Source organism: Aquarana catesbeiana, linkage group LG03 (genome assembly GCF_042186555.1).
Source record: "Aquarana catesbeiana isolate 2022-GZ linkage group LG03, ASM4218655v1, whole genome shotgun sequence".
Classification (NCBI taxonomy): domain Eukaryota; kingdom Metazoa; phylum Chordata; class Amphibia; order Anura; family Ranidae; genus Aquarana; species Aquarana catesbeiana.
In genome coordinates, this window is record NC_133326.1 from 684,868,564 (window position 1) to 684,888,393 (window position 19,830).

Here is a 19,830-nt window from a genome sequence, read left to right on the forward strand (position 1 = left end):
TTAAAAAAAAAAAAAAAAAAAAGCTGCCTCCTTGCTGCTCTGGGAAAAGTGACCCACTACAGATTGTTTTTCACAGGCGGTAAACGAGGATAAACGAATCCTTTAGCAGACAAAAGTCAGATCTACACCCCTCCCAGGAAGGACTTGTGCTGTGTGGCAGAGCTGTGTAAATCTCAGAACTGGATGGACAGAAACACAAATCTCTTGGCAGGTACAACATCTCTCATAGAAGTATTTCTTCTGTGTATTTAGCGGTTTTCCTGGAGTTCAGTTTTCATTTTTTATTGCAGAACAGCATTTAAAATCTTAAAAAAAAATGTATTTGTAATATTCCACTTTAATAAATGTGTATCTATGTAAATTGTTATCAGTCCGATTTCCGTATATTCATAATAATGCGAAAGGTGTGACGGGCGATCCAGGTGATCGTTGTGGAACTCATGACGGTCTCGGTGAGAAACAGATCCAACAGGAAGCTCTGCAAAGAGAAAGTGGGCGTGGATCAGGGATGAGATGAAGAGTACCTGTCACCTGCACACAGGAGAGTCGCTGTATTGGGAATGAATGGATAATGCAACACTGCAGTATGGGTGTGGCATGAGCAATAATCGCAACCAGTTCAACCCTCACACTCTACACCTCCTATAGAGCCGCGTCCATAACAACCAATGAGTCATCAGCTGTCAGCGGGATTCACTGCTGACAGCTGAATGTAAAAAAAGAATTGCCGGTAATGCCTGCCTGCTCTTTAACAATGCAATATTTACTAATGGTAGTAAATATGCCTGCTACCGCCAGGCATTCAATTACAGGCAATTCTTTTTTTACATTCAGCTGTTAGCAGGGAATCCAGCCAGTCGAGGAGGTGGGACTTTGTTTGACAGCGGCCGGCGTTTCAGATACAGGGTGTGTCACAGCAAGAGATCCTTTCTGTGATTCAGCCGGCTCTCCTCCCCGTGATCCCCGTGCAGAGATAGGCTGCATTGATGATCACTGATGGGCTGCATTGATGGGCACTAATGAGGCTGCATTCATGGGCACTGATGAGGCTGCACTGAGGGGCACTGATGAGGCTGCACTGAGGGGCACTGATGAGGCTGCACTGAGGGGCACTGATATGCTGCAGTGATGAGCACTGATGAGGCTGCACTGATGGCCTGCATTGACGGGCACTGATGAGGCTGCACTGAGGGGCACTGATATGCTGCAGTGATGAGCACTGATGAGGCTGCACTGATATGCTGCATTGATGGGCACTGATGAGGCTGCACTGATGGGCTGCATTGATGGGCACTGATAAGCTGCAGTGATGGGCACTGATGAGGCTGCACTGATGGGCACCGATGAGGCTGCATTAAGGAGCACTGATAGGTTGCATTAATGAGCACTGATATGCTACACTGATGGGCACCAATGAGGCTGCATTGATGGGCACTGATAGACTTCATTTATGGGCACTTATATGCTGCACTGATGGGCACTGATGAGGTGGCACTGATGAGGCTTCAATGATGGGGACTGATGAGGCGGCACTGATGAGCCCTGGCAGGCACTGATAGGCTGTACTGATATGCTGCATTGATGGGTACTGATGAGACTGCACTGTTGGGCACTGATGAGGCTGCACTGATGGTCTCTCTCTCTCTCTCTCTCTCTCTCTCTCTCTCTCTCTCTCTATATATATAAATATTGTACGTATGATCAGCAAGAGGTTAAAAAGACAGTAAAATCATGATTCTGGTACATAGCATTGCAAGGTTATTTACAATTTAAATAAAGGCTATATTTAATTTTTTTTCATTGCGACACTAAAAATGAGTAAACAGGATAAATATATAAAATAAGATAAAAACTATTTAAAAAAATGAATGGTTATAAAAAGAAAATAAAAAAATAAAGAAAATTTAAGTGGAAAAGGGGAAAAAGGAGTTACCGTATTTATCGGCGTATAACACGCACAGGTGTATAACACGCACATTCATTTTAAGATGGAAGTTTCAGGAAAAAAAAAATTTAAATAAGGACCTTTGAAGCAAAATAAGGGTCAGTGCCCATCTGCAGTCTCACCTTTGCCACCAATGCAGCCACATCCATGCCCATCTGCAGCCTCACAAGTGCCATCAATGCAACCTCATCAGTCCACATCAATGCAGCCTCACCATTGCCATCAATGCAGCAGCCTCACCATTGCCATCAGTGTAGCCTGATCGATGCCCATCTGCAGCCTAGAGGGGATAGGGAGGGGGACTTCCTTTTACAGAGGCCGCCAAGTAAACAGGAGATTCTCACTGTATGTAATCTGACAGCGCTTGTCCCGCCCCCCTCCCCTGTCCCCTCCGAGGCATCTAAAAATTGAAGTATTGGCGTATAACACGCACGTGCTATTTGCACCCAATTTTTAGGGTGAAAAGTGAGTGTTATACGCCAATAAATACAGTAATTAATGCTGATTAGAGAAAACTATTTGGTAATAAGGGGGCATCCCACCTATGTATGAAGGGGTGTTAATGGGGCTCCCCCTATGACCACCAATGTAAGGAAAGCATCACCTGGGGACGGGGGGGGGGACAGCATACCCTAAGATTTTTTTAAAATTTTTTTTAATCTAGTCACAAGTAATTAACATGGAGGAATTACTTTTCACTGAATTCTTGTATATTTTAGCTTTTTTATTTGGTTACAAGCACCTAACCTACTATGAGGTTTCATTTCCCATTTCTTAGTAATATGGAGGAAGATAAAGAAGGCGGTGCGGTGTACCTGGATGGAGTGGGATAGGCAGCCGCTGGTACGACTGGTCAGCCCCGCGGTGTTCAGAGCCTCCCGGGCGAAATCGTCAGACGTCTTCACCAGAAGGTTCCTCTTCACATTTTTGGTCATGTTGGTGGAGACGAGAAGCGGCATCACACACTGTAGGGACAGACATGAATCCTGATCATATAAATAGGCGGATCTCTATGAGGGAACTGCCAGGATCTTAATGGTGCCGGGAATGCTGGAACTTTAAAGCTGAACTCCAGGATAAGGGAATGCTGTCTAAATACATTCATTATGTGTATTTTTCCTGGAATCTCAGTGTGATTTGTGTATTTCTTCCAGATCTGTGCAGTAACCCGGTGTGGGACTTCCTGTAATAAAGACCGCTCACTGCTCTTCTCTCTGCTTGTGCAGGGTGACTGGTCTGGTCTCCGCCCCCTCCTATTGTTTTCTGCGGTGAGTGGCCCCACCCACAGCTCTGCTCTCTGCACAGGCTATGCACAGCACAGAGATGATGTCACTGCTGCTTTTACATCTGGGTTTGCAAAGGCATTTGAAACACACAAAGGGGATTTATATCCTTTGTAACTATTGAGGAGGGTTTCGAAATGAAGGTTTAACACCCGGAGTTCATCTTTAAAGCAGACTCTGATCTTGATATGGACCTAGCATTTTTTTTTTCTGTAGCTTATGAATAAAAAAAAAAAAAAAAAAAAAAAAGAGGACATACAGTGTAAGTAAGTAGAGTCCATATCGGGGAAGGACTAGGAATGCAGAGGATGAAATATAGTTTAGAAATAAAGGAATTTATTAATCTACATAATAACTAGAATTAAGCTTAAAAATGACAGATTTATGGGTGGAAATGCCAGCTGCAACATTTTTGTTTAGTTTTTGCTATGAAAGGTTAGCACCCCTTGCAGGTGTTTATTGCTGTTTGTGTTCCTATTGGAGGTGTGTCACCAAACCAGGAAGTGTGTGAAAATCTTACCAATGGGGACACAAATAGCAATAAATACCTGATAGGGGTCCCAACCTTTCCCAGTTCTGTTCAAAAAAGAAAAGAAAATGTTTTAGTTAGACTACAAGTTCAACCCCCCCCCTGTGTAAAAGTTTAAAGTGGTTGTAAAGTCTCCAGGTTTTTCACCTTTAAGTGAAAAACCTTCTGTGCTGCAGCTGCCCCCCCCCCCAGAGCCCCCACTTTTTCTTACCTGAGCCCTTCCATTCCAGCGATGTGCACTAGCCCAGCGACTCCAGGCGCTGTCTCCTCATTGGATGTATTGATAGCAGCAGAAGCCATTGGCTACCGCTGCTGTCAATCAAATTCAGTGACACGGGAGCAGAGCTGAGTCCTGCTGCCTGTGTCAATAGACACAGCAGCGGGACTCAGGAGCGCATCCCCGCACGAGTGCCCCCATGGAAAGAGGCTCTCCGTGGGGCACTCGATGAGGAGGAGCCCTGCCGGGGGACACAAGAAAAGGAGGATCAGGGCTGCTCTGTGCAAAACCCTCGCACAGCGCAGGTAAGTATAACATGTTTGTTTAAAAAAAAAAAAAAAAAAAAAAAGAACCTTTACAATCACTTTTAGGCTGGGTTCACACTAGAGCACACAGCGGCTCACAGCCGGAGTCCGGTGTGTCCTCGTTCACCGTTTCAGGTCCGATTTCAGCCCGAATTTTTGGGCTGAATTTGGACCCGAAATGGAAAAAAGACGCACAGGACTCCTGTGCAATTCTCACAGCAGCCGCTCCAGAGATGTGTTAACCTGGCTCCATAGAGAGCCGGTCACAATGTGCTGCTATACGAATTAGATGCAGGGTAACCCACATCCAATAGTGTGAATCCAGCCTAACACTTTCAAGCATGACGCCTGTGTGGATAAAAAGTTAAAGCCCCACTCCGGGCAAAAACTATTTTTTTTCCTAGCCCTTCCCCCTACCCTCCTCTAATCCATGCTGTAAGTCTACCCCCTTATCTTGTAAAGGGAGATGTACTTGTAGGCAGGTGAAGCTCGACTGCAGCGGCAAGGCAGGTGGGCGAGAGGAGGTTGAGAGAAGCTTGGTTCCTCTATGACTTCCTCAGTCACAGGGAGGCAGCTTTCCGATTGGATGCGGACACCCCATGTGAATGGTGGCCATATTGGGTCAGGCAGAGTCTATTTAAGACTCTGGCTCCCGGGCTTGGCTCGCTTTTTGCTAGTGGCTAGTGTAGGGAAAGGAAGCCTGTCTGTCAGGCACAGTACTAGTGATAGGAAATGGTTCTAGAGGAGTAGGGGCAGTGCAGGGACTATGTCTACCTTCCAGAAAGCTTTCACTGTTGGGTGTGGACCGACCAGGCCGCATTCTCCTCCTCCGTGGCAGATGCTGTCGGCATCTTCCATTATGCATCTCGCTGGTCCACCGCTGTCTCAGTGTAAGTGGCTCCTGTTGGGTGTGCACCCTGCTGGGCCTGTTGCTCTTGCCGAACAGTTCTACAATACACTGTTACTGTTTTTTTCTCAGAGAATAGGTGCAGGAACTCACCCTCCCCAGCCAACTCTCCGCCCCCAACCCCATCGTTCCACGGGAAGGGAAGTAAAGTGGCGCCAAATCTGCATATTGCTCAAGGCCCAAAAAAAACGCACTTAGTAGTGCATAACACAGAGCTCAAGAAAGTGTACAAAAAAAAAGCACAAGGGACAGTATTTACATATCTCCCCCAATGTAACCATCTATCTTCTTTCCCCCATCCACAGCTCACCTCTTCTTCCCCCGTCTGCAGCTTACCACTTCTTTCCCCCCGTCCGCAGCTTACCACTTCTTTCCCCCTGTCCGCAGCTTACCACTTCTTTCCCCCTGTCCGCAGCTTACCACTTCTTTCCCCCTGTCCGCAGCTTACCACTTCTTTCCCCCGTCCGCAGCTTACCACTTCTTTCCCCCTGTCCGTAGCTTACCACTTCTTTCCCCCCATCCGCAGCTTACCACTTCTTTCCCTCCGTCCGCAGCTTACCACTTCTTTCCCCCCATCCGCAGCACATCTCTTTTTTCCCCCCTCCGCAGCACACAACTTCTTTCCCCCGTTCTGCAGCTTACAACTTCTTTCCCCCATTCCACAGCTTACAACTTCTTTCCCCATGTCCGCAGCACACAACTTCTTTCCCCAGTCTGCAGCACACCACTTCTTCCCCCTCCCCCTGTCTGCAACACACCTCTGTACCTCTGCCCAGAGTTCAATTCTGCACCCCTGTCCACAATTCACCTTAGCACCCCCCACAACTCACTTTTGTATCCCCTGTCAACATCTCAACTCTGCTTCCCCCCACCTGCAGCTTACACTCCAAGTCCACAACTACAGCTTGTCCCTACCCCCTTCCACATTTCACTTTTGCACCCCAATCCACAGCTCTCATTTCTTCAACCCTTTAACTTTCACCCCCTGCCACCTCTAAACAACCTGCCAACTTATGCCACTATACCACCTGCCCTCCCTCCCCACTACTCAACTCTCACTTTTCACAACCTCTCCCCCTTTCCAGCTCTCACCTCTTCTGACAACTTCATCCTCCCCTTCACAAATTCACCCCCACTGTGGTTCACAGCTGTCGCCTCCCCCACCGATACCTCTGTGCACAACAACTCACCCCCTCCCTTCTCCCTTTCCCTCTCCCTCCATAGCTTTTGCTCACTCTCTCTTAATAGCTTGTGGTGCAGCTAATAATGGTCTGTTGAGTGTGTAGGCTTTTTTCCAATACAGTGTGGTCCCAGCTCCTGTCCCGCCCCGCCTCTCAGACCAGTGTAGCACAGAACCAAGGAGGAGTTTTACAACACTTCACTCGGCTCTGAGCTACACAGGCGGGGTGGGATTAGGCGGGACAGGAGCTGGCTCTTGAAGCTCCAGAGAAACTTAAAAAATATGCACTGGTCGCGTCGTGGCGACTTGGGGTACCCACTGACACATGTACTGCTCTACACATGTCCTGAGTACCTGACACAGAAGACGGTGGAGGAAGTGAGTAGTGCAAATACTTCCTCTACTGCCTTCTGTGTTCAGTGACAGGATGGAGGGGACAGGGCTGCCAGAGGTGGCGGAACGCCGTTCCGCCATGTTCCAGCAGAAAAAAATACCCTGGCTGTACCTAACCAACATACTGCCACTGTTACGAGCACTGAGATCCCCTCCTGAGATTGCCGGTCCCCCTGCCACCCTCCTCTGATGACGTCACCCTCTTCTGGACCCTGCTGCAGCCCATCTATTAGGAAGTGCCTGCCTGACGTGGACACCCGAAAAACAACCCAAACCAGAATGTAAACAGAAGAGGAGAAGACTCGGGCTAAATTGTCATCAGTAAAAGGGGATTATAGATAGAAGTATGATTTTTTTATTTTTTTTTTACGTGGCAATTAGCTAGAGGGGGCTAGATGGGAGAATTAGGAGATGAGAAGGGTTTTATCCAGGAGGAGAAGCTTTAATCTACATTCTGTTTTAGAACCAGGAGCGTTCACCCGTGCATACTCCTAGTTTTGACAGCTGCTGGTCTCCCACTAACGAGCGGGAACCAGATCAGTGTGTTTCCCAATCATTGTGAACACATGAGGCTTGTTTACAAACAAACCTATCAGCTGGAGCTTACACTGAGGACTATAGTGTGTAAAATAAATAAAGAAAAAAAAAATTCAACAAGCGAAATGGTTCTGGAGTTATTAAATGAGAAGTTTTTTTTTTTTTTTTAACCCATCATACTTACCTAGGTGGATGCTGCATCTGTCCCCCGGCATCTCTACACTGAACTGAGCGATCAAACATTGCCGATGGCTCGGTTCTCTCAGCTTCCTGAGCAGAGAGCTGCTGACTGTCAATAAGCAGCTCTCCTCTCTGCTCCTCCACGCCCATTGGAGCACTGAGCTGTGGAGGGGAGGGGAGCGGCTGTCTCAGGCTCTCAGTGGCCCGCTGAGAGGCTGAGACATGTCCAGGCACCTGGTGGATCCCGACTTCCATTGTCGGGATGACGCGGTGCCTGGACTGATTCCAGTGACGTCAGCAGACTTCAGACCGCTCTCTGCTGAAAACGGGTCGAATTTCACTTAGGCTGGAACTTAGGCTGGACTTCTCCTTTAAGTTTCCTGACTCATACTATTGTAACATTTTATCTGGGCATCTTTGTTTCAATGACCTTCAAAAGGGTTTGATGCTCATAAAAAACTTTTAAAGTGGAGGACCACCCTAAAAAAAAAAAATTGCATGAAAAAAAAACATTTGAAAAAAAAAAAAAATTAAATTTACCTAAACCCTTGTTGCTAGGCAGTCTTCCTAATCCGCCTCTTCCTATTCTGCGGCATGTTCTGCTCCTCGGTGAGCGGCCCCGTTGTCTTCTGGGAACTGTGTGTGTTCCCAGAACACCACGGGGCCATTCACAGAGCTCAGCGACGCTCGCACGCGTGCAGTAGGAAACTGGCAGTGAAGCCGCAAGGCTCCACTGCCTATTTCCCTTACTTAGGATGGCAGTGCCGGGACCCGAGAGCCGAGGGATGGGTCGGCCTCGGGCGGCCGACATCGCGGGCACCCAGGACAGGTAAGTACTTATTTAAAGTCAGCAGATACAGTGTTTGTAGCTACTGAGTTTTAAATGTTTTTTTTCAGGGACGGAATCCCGCTTTAAGAGCTCTTTCACACTTGTGACAGTGTCTACCGCCCACTAAAAAGCAATCTGCAGTGGATCGCTTTTTGGGGGGCTTTAGAGGAATGGCTGGCAGGCATTTAGGAGTCTAACCTGCTGCCTCCTGAATGTCTGTTTTTTTTTTCTTTAATCCTTTTTTTTTTTTAATTTCAAGCGGGATTTTGTAATAAAATACAGCAACCTGCAACCACGAAGCAAATGCCATATGTACGGCCCCGTCTGGATTTAGGTGGTAGACCTGAGCAGTTTGTTCCGAGTGAATTACAATAGTAACAAATTTAAACTAATCTGAAAAAACAAAACTACATTTCAGCTGAATTCGATTAGAAATTTCAAATAGTTTTCAAATTTGATTTGAATTAGAATTTGCGATAAGAATAAAATAGAAAATAAGGGATTAGAATAGAAAGTAAAAGAATAATAATAAAAAAAAAGAATAGAGTAAAATAGAAACAAAATAGAATAGAAAATAAAGGAATATAACAGAATAACAAAGAAAGAAAACAACCATCTTCTGAAATTTGAATATAATAAATTCAGATTTTAATGGAATACATTCAAATAGAATAGAAATAAATAAAAGAATAGAATAGGAAATAAAAGAATAGAATAAAACAGAACAAAATAGAATAGAAAATAAAGGAATAAAATAGAAAGAATATAACCATCTTTTAAAATTCGAATAGAATAAATTCAGATTCAAGTGGAATACATTTGAATAGAATAGAAAAGAATAGAATACAAAAGACAATAGAATAAAATGGAATATAACCATTTCCCAAAATTTGAATATAATAAATGTGAATTCTAATAGAAAAGAATAAATTAGAATAAAATAAAATAGAAAATAAAAGAATAGAATAGAATAAAATAGAAAGAATATAACCATCCTCCAAAATTTGAATTTCAAATAGAATAAATTTGAATAGAATACATTTTAATTTGAATATAAAATAACATAATAGAATAGAAAAAAACAATAGACTAGAATAGAATAAAATGGAAAGAATATAACCACCTTCCGAGATTGTAATAGAATCAATTCAGATTTGAATGGAATACATTTGAATAGAAAAGAATAGAAAATAGAAGAATAAAATAGAATTTAACCATTTCCCAAAATTTGAATAGAATAAATTTGAATTAGAATAGAAAAGAATAGAATAGAATAGAATAGAATAGAATAGAATAGAATAGAATAGAATAGAAAATAAAATAATACATTAGAATGGAACAGAAAAAAACAATAGAATAGAATAAAATAGAAAGAATATAACCATCTTCCGAAATTCAAATAGAATAAATTTGAATTTGAAAAGAATAGAAAATAAAATAATAGAATAGAAAAGAAGTGTATAGCATATAAAAAAACAATAGAATGTAATATAAAGAATATAACCATCTTCCGAAATTTGATATTCGAATAGAATAAATTTGAATAGAATAGAAAAGAATAGATTTTAATAGAAAATAAAATAATAGCATAGAAAAGAGTAGAATAGAAAAAAACAATAGAATAGAATTGAATAGAAAGAATATATCCATGTTCCAAAATTCTAATAAATACATTCAAACTAAAATGGAGTTTGAAAAATGAAATAAAAGAAATGAAAAGCACCAACATTTGTGCAAACCTGTACAAGGAACACGAGAGTCCATAGGCAGACTCGGAATCAGAATTCTCTAGGGGCACATTCTAGCCCTTTACCTGCACAGTGACACCTCTTGGTTGGTAGTCGATGTTGAGGCTGCGGGAGAAGAAATCTACAAAGACCTGGTAAGAGATAACAATATTAAACTTAGACAGATACAACATTAATAAAGAGAACATCCACCTATAAAATTGCCAATAGCGGGACTTTTTCTTCATTCTGCCTGGGTCCTCTGCCATTTTCAACATTTATGTCATGGTACTGATAGCAGTATTATTGTACTGCGCATGCATGAGATGGAGGGAGCATGATATCCTGCGCCTCATCTTGTGCATGCGCTCTACGACATTACATGCATCTTTTGAAAAAATAAAGAAACTTTCCTGAGATCACAAACAACAAAGAAATGACAGCATAAGATCCTCATTAGAATGTCATTTATTCCATAAAAAACAAATAGTACACTTACATGAAATCTTGGTAATCAGCATAGATGGCAGATGAACACCTCAATGTGGTCCAGAGTGTAATGGATGAAGAAACCACAAGGCTGTCAGTGTGAGAGCCTGGTTTATCCCTCTAGCCGGCATGCGAGATCATGACCAGGGATAGGCACGGACCAAGGCAAAGTACAGACCTTAGTGAAGGACACCAAGGTACATTTCAAATTAAAACCATCAAAAAACACTCGGTCTACTCTCTGACCTATCTGTGCCCATCAGTGCCCATAAATGCAGTCTCATCTGTGCCCATCAGTGCAGCCTATGCCCATCAGTGCCCAGAGGTGCAGTCTCATCTGCTCCCATCAGTAAAGCTTATGAGTGCCCATCAGTGCAGCCTCATCTGTGCCCATCAGTGCAGCCTCATCTGTGCCCATCAGTGCAGCATATGCCCATAGGTGCAGTGTCATCAGTGCCCACCAGTGCAGCCTATCTGTGCCCATCAGTGCTGCCTATCTGTACCCACCAGTGCAGTCTCACCTGTGCCCATCAGTGCAGCCTATATATGCCCATAAAGGCAGTCTCATCTGTGCCTATCAGTGCAGCACGTGCTCATAGGTGCAGTCTCATCTGTGCCCACTAGTGCAGCTTATCAGTGCCCACCAGTGCAACCTCTCTGCCCATCAGTGCCCGTAAGTGCAGTCTCATCTGTGCCCACCAGTGCAGCCTATCTCTGCCCATCAGTGCCGTAAGTACAGTCTCATCTGTGCCCACCAGTGCAGCCTACCAGAGTCCCAGTCCCTCCCTCCTGCGACTGTCCTGGCCTGCTCCCTCAGAACTTCAGAAGTCAGAACAACACACTCCGGACATAACACAAGCCTGTTTGACTCACAGAACATATGCTCTTGTGGGTTCAAACTCTCTGGTAAGCCTCCTAGTGTTCGGTGGTGGTATTTCTCACTTCAGTCCCAAACTTTGCTCACCGTTGTGATCTCCACATGAAGTTTTGAATACATTTCACATGGAACTTTGAAGCACACTTTGGGCAACTTCTCACTTGGACTTTTTTTGACAGTTATCACCAGTCACAATGTTTTTGCCTATGTTGTTTTGAACTTTCAATATTGTTTATTGGGGTTTAGCACCCTTTGTTTGATATTTGTGTCAAACCAGAGTTTTACACAAGCGCTACGCTATTTGTATTCCTTTGTATTCCATTTTAGAGTCAGCCTCAGACAATCACTCGGCTTCTTGGGCTTGAGCTGCCTTCCTCCTGTCCTGTTCTCTGGTTCTCCCGTGGGCCGCGCTGCCTGGGCTGCCCCTGCACAGAGTCCTAGTCCCTCCCTCACAGAGAGATCACTCCACAGCAGGAGTCAGGAGACTCAGAACTCCACTAGAGTGGGTGGCACCGGCGCCGCGCCCCAGCCAGATCTGCAACACGATACAAAGACATGTACAGGAGGAGAGAGCAGAGCAAAGTCAGTTATTATAAAAAAAAAGTCTGCGGCGGCTGCGGACACTGCAAGTGGACACCTTGCCGATCCCTGGTCATGACAGCTGTCAGAAAGCCCGCCAATCCTCATCATTCTGCACAAGAGCAAGTCTACCTCGTGGCAACCCCTTTGTGTCTGTGAGAAGTGTGTGTGGGGGGGCGGTTACGCGTTTCAGAGGTTCACTCCTCCTTCATTAAAAACACCCCCAATGTATTAGTGTTACTGGTTCTCACAAAGTGTCAAAAGTGTCAGTCAGTGTCCGATTGTCCACCGTATTATCACAGTCCTGCTATAAGTGGTTGATCGCCGCCAGTACTAGTATAAAAAAAGAAATAAAAATTCCAGTATATATACACCATAGACGTGTAGCACCCTCCTAGATGGGTGCTAGGATGTAGATAGTTTAATATAGTGTGGTCTTCTGCTTAACAAGAGATTGATTGGTAAAACATAGCAGCTTGTCTGACTCAGTGCTGTTGCTGTTGCGATTGGCTCCTCTATATCCAGGCAGCCTTGGAAGGTTCTGGGTGAACAGGAGTGACCCATGCAGATCAGAAGCATTAAAATAAATGCCCTCCCAGCCAATTACAGGGAGTCATGTCCCTGAGCATGCTGGGTGCTGGTATTTATATTTAGTGAGCACATGGGATTAAGGACTTCTTTCCTCTGAGGAGAGGTCCAGTTGGGGAAAGGAGCCTGTTGCCTCTACCCAGCACAGGCTGCCATGTGGTCTTAGGTGGGTCATCTGAGGGCCTGATAGTGAATGCTGGCTTCTAGGGGGGTAGCGCTACAGACACTATAAATTTTGCTCAAACCAATCCATATACGCTTATTGTTTTTTTGTTTACCAAAAATATGTAGCAGAATACATACTGGCCTAAAATATATGAAGAAATTAGATTTAAATTTTTTATTTGGATATGTTTTATAGCAGAAAGTATAAAATATTGTTTTCTTTTTTTTTAAATGGTTGGTCTTTTTTGTTTATAGCGCAAATAAAACAAAAACCCAGAGGTGATCAAATACCATCAAAATAAAGCTCTATCTGTAAATGTAGCAAGGTCTTTTACCTCTTTTGGTCTAATGAGAACCTCCAAGGCCAAAGATAGCTGACATCCTTCAATATGTGGTGGGTTGTGAGGCATAGTGGGTGCAAAGATGGTGAAAGTCATTGGGGCCAGACACTTTTTGGATGTAAAAGAGGTTTTATTTCTTTTGACAGTCCTTTTTATATATTTTTTGGGGAAAGAGGGTTAGGGCCAGGACACCCTTAGATAGTTGCAAACTCAATTGGCAGACTCCGAGACTTCAATAGGAGGACAGCCGTGCAGGAAAAGGCCCCAGCAAGAAGCCAGGTCTGCACTTGCAGGGATGCTGTCTCCTATGGTAACAGTCCTTTAACCACTTGCTTACTGGGCACTTAAACCCCCCTCCTGCCCAGACCAATTTTCAGCTTTCAGCGTTGACGCACTTTGAATGACAATTGCGCGGTCATACAACACTGTACCCAAATTAAATTTTTATCATTTTTCCCAACAAATAGAGCTTTCTTTTGGTGGTATTTAATCACAGTTGTGGTTTTTATATTTTGCTAAACAAACAAAAAAAGATGGAAATTTTTGAAAAAAAAAAAAATCATGTTTAATAGTTTGTTATAAAATTTTGCAAACAGGTAATTTTTCTCCTTCATTGATATGCGCTGATGAGGCGGCACTGGTGGGCACTGATAGGCTGCACTGATGGGCACGGATAGGCACAGTTAAGGCGGCACTGATAGGCACAGTTAAGGCAGCACTGATAGGCACAGTTAAGGCGGCACTGATGGGCACAGATAAGGCGGCACTGATGGCCACTGATGGGTGGCACGGATGGGTGGCACGGATGGGCACTGATATGTACCACTGATGGGGGGCACTGATGGGGGGCACTGATGGGCAGTGATGGGCACTGGTAGGTAACACTGATGGGCACTGATAGGTGGCACTGATGTGCAGCACTGTTGCACTGATGTGGGTGCTGATGGGTGGCACTGTGGGCACTGATGGATGGCACTGTGGGCACTGATGGATGGCACTGTGGGCACTGATGGGGTGACAGTGGCGGGCACTGGTAGGCGGCACTGCTGCCTATTGCTTTGTGACAGAGGATCGCCGTGATCGGGACTGATGTCCCGATCACGGCCGCCGGTGATCTGTTTTTTTTTTTCCTCCTCACGCTGTCAGCGCGAGGAGGAAAAATAGCCGATTACCGGCTCTGTTTACATCACATGATCAGCTGTCATTGGCTGACAGCTGATCATGTGGTAAGGGGTCGGGACCGACCCCTTACTCTGATCTGTGATCAGGCGAGTCTCATAGACTCGCTGATCACCGAGCGCGCCGCGCGCGCCCTGCAGGGGGCGCGCAGGCCGCTCGTGCACGGGACGACGTCAATAGATCCGGCAATTTAGATCCGCGCTGTTGCTGTCATTTGGCAATGGCCCGGATCTGAAGGGGTTAACAGTTCCTAACTCAAAGGTAACAGTTCTCTCAGCTACAACTGCTCCTTGTAGTTCATCAATACTGAGCTCCTGGTCTCTCACTAGACCCTCTGATTCACTGACTCTGAATCACTTGAGCTCCTCCAAGGTTTGTGGTGGTATCTCCCTCAAGCGTCACCCCCGCTTCTCTGCTGGGTCCCTAGCTTGGCACTCCAGATACTTCTCAAGCTTCACCCCTGCTAACTGGCTCGGTCCCTGGCTGGACACACAAGGCTGCTCTGCAAGCATCTCCACCGCTGGCTGGGTCCCCAACTTGATCACCGCCTGAAGTTTCCCCATTCTCCACTGTGTCCTTTCGGTGAGAATATGGTTCCGGTACTTGCTTCAGTTACTCACTGTGGTCCCTGGTTAAGGCGATTGGTCCCTCTGTGGCAACAGCTTCCATAGTTACATAGTTAGTCAGGTTGAAAAAAGACACAAGTCCATCCAGTTCAACCATAAAAAAAAAAAAAATCGTACAATCCAATATACCCACAGTTGATCCAGAAATACCCACAGTTGATCCAGAGCTTCCCCTCTACCTCCGACCTCCGGCCGGCAGAACTGTCACTTCTGGTTGGACTGCAACCCACAGTCCCAACCCTGCGCTGCTCACTTCTGGATAGGCCCTCAGACAGCCTGGCAGCCAAATGCCCCCGGAATAGGCCCCAATCTCCAGCCTAGCAGCCTGGGGCATATGACACACATCCACCCAGACAGCCGTTCAGGTGGCACAGAACACAGATCACCTGACCACATCCGTATATATATAGGCTCTCCCAGCAGGCCAAGGAATTAAAAAAAAACCCTGCCCATTGGCTGCAATACCCCATGTGAGTTGTCCTACTCATATCTAGTACCACCAAGTGCCTGGCCACCTAGTGGTAGAAGAGAAAAATGCAACAAGGCCAAACTTAGGGAGAAATCAATAGATCTCTATCAATCAACCAGGTTAACTACTCATAGCAAGTAAATTTGTGAGGACAAGTACTGGTTTGTGAGTACATTCACCTTCTTTTTACCAAATAAAAACCATGTATCAAGGATAATGCACTAGGCCTACACGTCTTCTGTTTTCTTTAATGTTTTCAGTGACTTTGGACTTCCCCAGTCTCTAGACTGCAGCCCGATGACCGGTAGCCCATTATTTCCAGATAGGGAGGGTACCCATACCGAGATAGGTCCAACACGTCCCCACACCATATCCTGTTTACCTTCCACCATTCCAACCTTCACAACCCCCGCCACAGACTCCCACCAGTGACCACCTCACGCGTGGGAGGCGCGCCACAGCCACCAGGCCCACTGTAGCCCATCCTGGAGCCCCAGGAACCACATGTCAATCCCCACTGCTGACAAGTGAACCCCATCGGGCCCTCAAATACAGGCTAATGTTCTTCTCCAACTCGCAGTGGTGGACCACCAGTCCTCCATTACACTCCACGAACTTTGCCACTGCCTTATTGACCTTTATCCTGGTCTTGTTGATCGATGCAACCGACCGGGCCCCCCTCCAAGCTGTCCTGCCTATTATATCCGACCACACCATCACCGTCTCAGGAAAAGCTGATCTTAAAGGAAGGAAGTCCCATTTAACATCCCGAATAAGATCCCTAGAGGCCCTGATACTAAGGTCATTACCCCCGACGTGCAACAATAGCACATCCGTGGGGCCTATACAACCTAGCATAACGCTGCACTTCAGGAAGGATGCGGGACCATAACATGCCCAGAATCCCAATCCAACGTACTGAAGCCTCCTCCCTTGAGAAACCCAGGTGCCTGCCCTCCTGTCTGACCAGGGCTCTTTTCGCCCCCCAATGGACATAAGAGTTCCCCAGAATCCACATCAGGCACACCGGGCCTGTAAGACAGAAAACACAAAGGGAAACATAGACACACAAACCAACACTATTCACACCACCCCACAAAAGGAAAAATACAAACATTACCCAAAGACAACAAACCCCACAGAAAGACATACACAGACAACACCAGACAGGACCCGTCTACTCGGGCATTACCGTACCCCCAGACCACTTCCCCAACCCATCACAGTAAATAAGGGCGTACATAGAGCCAGAACCGTTGAGATTCCCAGCGACCAATACGTTGAAGAATCTGGTCACTCACATCCCCACCTCCCTGCCCCAATTCTAAAGGAATGGGAAGAATAGTCCCGAAGGAGAAACCCCCCCACCGCTAAACTCTTCTGGAAAACGGACACAAATTGATATCTTGACAATGGCGAACCATTGACATGCACAAGGAGAGAAACCCCCCGGAATGTCCTACCCCCAGCCACTCCCGGGTAACCACTACCGGGCATAACTCCAAACCAACTACCGGACCTAACACCACCCTAGCCCCCTTTCCCAACTGATCTTTTGACCTACGGATGACCAATGTGACCAATCTGTCCTCCACGGTCACGTCCAAAACCGCCAAACCCCCAACAACCGACTTTGAGGGGCTAACCAATTCACCCACCCGTAACGCCCCGAAAAAAGCTAACACAAAAGCTGTTCTGAACAACTGTACCTCAAATGGCGAAAAAAAGACCTAACATCCCCAATGACTCCGGTCCCCGGGAATCCGGCTTGCAGCACCCCCTTCTGTAATCCCTCAAAGCCTTACGCACTATAAACGCCTTCGTAACATCCTCCACCCCACTCAGCCGAAACATAAACGCAAGGCCCGACATCTTCCTGTTGACCGAAGAAACGGACACCCCTTCTTCACAGTTCTTACCCAGGAAATACAACAGTAGCTGTAGTCTATCCTCGTCGCTGGAACAACCGCCGACACTACTCAACCAACTCAAGCATTCCTGCCATACCCACTCATACACACGCCACATAGCGTCCGCCACCGAGCGCTGCACCAATGCCATCACGGTGTCAAGACGAGCTCCCACGTACACCTGGGGCACAGGACTCCCAGCTGCTCCGCCCCCGGAACCGTTGCCATTGTAAACAAGAAAGCGCATCAGCCACCTCATTCTCCACCCCAGGGATGTGCACGGCAGACACACAAATATTCAGTCACAAACACAGTAATACCAGATGTCGCAGCAGTCGTACTACCGGTAAAGAAGTTGCCAACAGGGAACTGATGGCCTTTACCACCCCCAAATTATCGCAATGGAAACGAACCCTCCGGTTCGCGAATTCCGAGCCCCAAAGTTACACTGCGAGCACTATAGGAAACAGCTCCAACAGCATAAGGTTACGGACGAGAGCAGACCCTGCTAACTCCTCTGGTCACCAGACCGCACACTGCGGCCCATCGAAGTAAGCCGCATATCCCACGACCCTGCCACATCGGTGAACAGCTCAAGCTCTGCAGCCTGGACCGTTGGCCCCAGCCAAAAGGACCTACCATTTTACTGCTCCAAAAATGAATCCCACACCTGCAGATCACCCCGATGCTCCTGACCCAGACGCACGAAATGATGCAGCGCCTTGACTCCCGCAGTTGCAGCTGCCAGGCGCCTGCAAAAAACCCTCCCCATTGGCATAATTCTGCACGCGAAATTCAGTTTTCCCAACAGGGACTGCAACTCCTTCAGCTGAACCTTAGAATGGCGAGCGACCGCAGCCACGGTCACCTGAAGATCCTCAAGTTTATCACTTGGTAACCTGCAATCCATCAATGTACTATCAATTATGATACCCAAAAACTTCAAGACCGTGGTCGGGCCCTCCATTTTTTCTCGAGCCAGGGGAACCCCAAAAACCTGAAAGATATGCTGCAAAGTAGCCAACAGAATGAGATAAGACCGCTCCCCCGGAGGACCTATCACAAGAAATCGTCCAAATAGTGCAAAACAGAACCAAGGCCGGACACGTCCTTGATGACCCATTCCAGAAAGGAACTGAACAACTCAAAGTAGAAACAAGAGATAGCGCAGCCCATAGGTAGGCACCTATCCATGAAGAACTGGCCCTCCCAACAACAGCCCAACAAACGAACAATATCCGGATGAACCGGCAACAGGCGAAAAGCCGACTCAGTTTTGGTGTATGCCATGAACGCCCCCTTTCCAAATCTCTGCACCCACCGCACTGCCTCGTCAAATGAGGAGGAGTAAGACACAGTACACAACGACAGATCGATCGCATCGTTCACTGATCCCCCCTTTGGATGAGACAACTGGTGGATCAGCCGGAATTGATTCGGCTCCCTATTGTGCACCACACCCAAGGGGGAAACCACCAAGTTCCCCAGCGGCGGCCTATCGAACGGGCCAGCCATCCTCCCCAAAGCAACCTCCTTACGCAACTTACTCCCCACCACCTCCGGATGCTTGTACGCTGATCTAAGATTAGCTGAAACAGGGGGGACCCTATTTAATGTGTTTTGAAAGGGGAAGCCCTCCCGAAAACCCAACCACAACGTCCGGGCAGCCCCCCGTGTTAGAATACCTGCTTAGGCACGGCACCATTTTTCCACCTTCCATTTTTCCAACAAGGGGTCCCTCGTAACAAATGTAGACCTCACACCGCGTCGCATCCGCCAATCTCACACCGTCTACCACTGACCCCCCTGGTGTCACTGCACTCCTACTCACCTGGAAAGATCCAGCCACTGACGCAGGAACCGCGGCCGTTGCCGCCACCACGGCAAGAGGCGACACAGCCGCCACTACAGCAGATGTCGGCGGAGCCGCCACAACGGCAGGCGTCAGCGTGGCCACCACCACAGCAAGCGGTGGCGGAGCCGTCGCTACCATTGGCGGGACCCCAGTTGGAGCCAATGCGACCGACCACCCATCCTACCTGCCACTGGACCCCAGGTCCCTACCCGCCACCAGCGCTGCCAGCAAATGCTGCAAAATCATGTCACTAGCACCCATGCCCAGGATACCCAAACCCCCTGAGAGGCCCTGCTAGCACCCATGGAACCAACCCCAGCAGCAATCGGGGCCTGCCCACACCCCACCAACAACCCAAGGGGGGAACTAACAGGGGGACGGGGGGGGACACAGACACATCAGGTGCAGTTAAAGGAATAGACAAGGACTTACCAGGCACTGCTCCAGATCCCTAAAGAGGTCCCGCCCAAACTGGCGCCGCGCCAGGCACATCAGAGTCTGAATTGGATATTTCTCCCTCAGATCGTTGGTCCCCCTGGCCACCAGGGGACGCTGTGGACGTGGAAGGACCTGGTCGCCCATCCGTGACGTCTTCAGCCCGCACCCTCCATACCTCATGGCTGGCTCCAGCACATCTCCACTGCACTCTGCCGGCTGACAGTCGCCGATCTAGCACCGCCGCCGTCACCAGGGAAACCTCTTCTTCCTCCACCAATGGCC

General features: G+C 47.1%; 1 protein-coding gene across 1 annotated transcript in view; it reads right to left on the reverse strand.

Annotated features, from left to right (window-relative positions):
• Positions 1-266: 266 nt before the first annotated feature.
• LOC141134140 (17-beta-hydroxysteroid dehydrogenase type 3-like) overlaps positions 267-19,830 on the reverse strand; it is a 76,913-nt gene continuing 57,349 nt past the window's right edge. Inside the window, exons 6-9 of the mRNA XM_073623724.1 lie at positions 19,543-19,764; positions 10,119-10,184; positions 2,761-2,910; positions 267-478 (exon numbers count right to left, since the gene is read on the reverse strand). Coding sequence (XP_073479825.1) covers positions 368-478; positions 2,761-2,910; positions 10,119-10,184; positions 19,543-19,764 — 549 coding nt within the window. The 3' untranslated portion in view covers positions 267-367. The remainder of the gene's footprint in view (positions 479-2,760; positions 2,911-10,118; positions 10,185-19,542; positions 19,765-19,830) is intronic.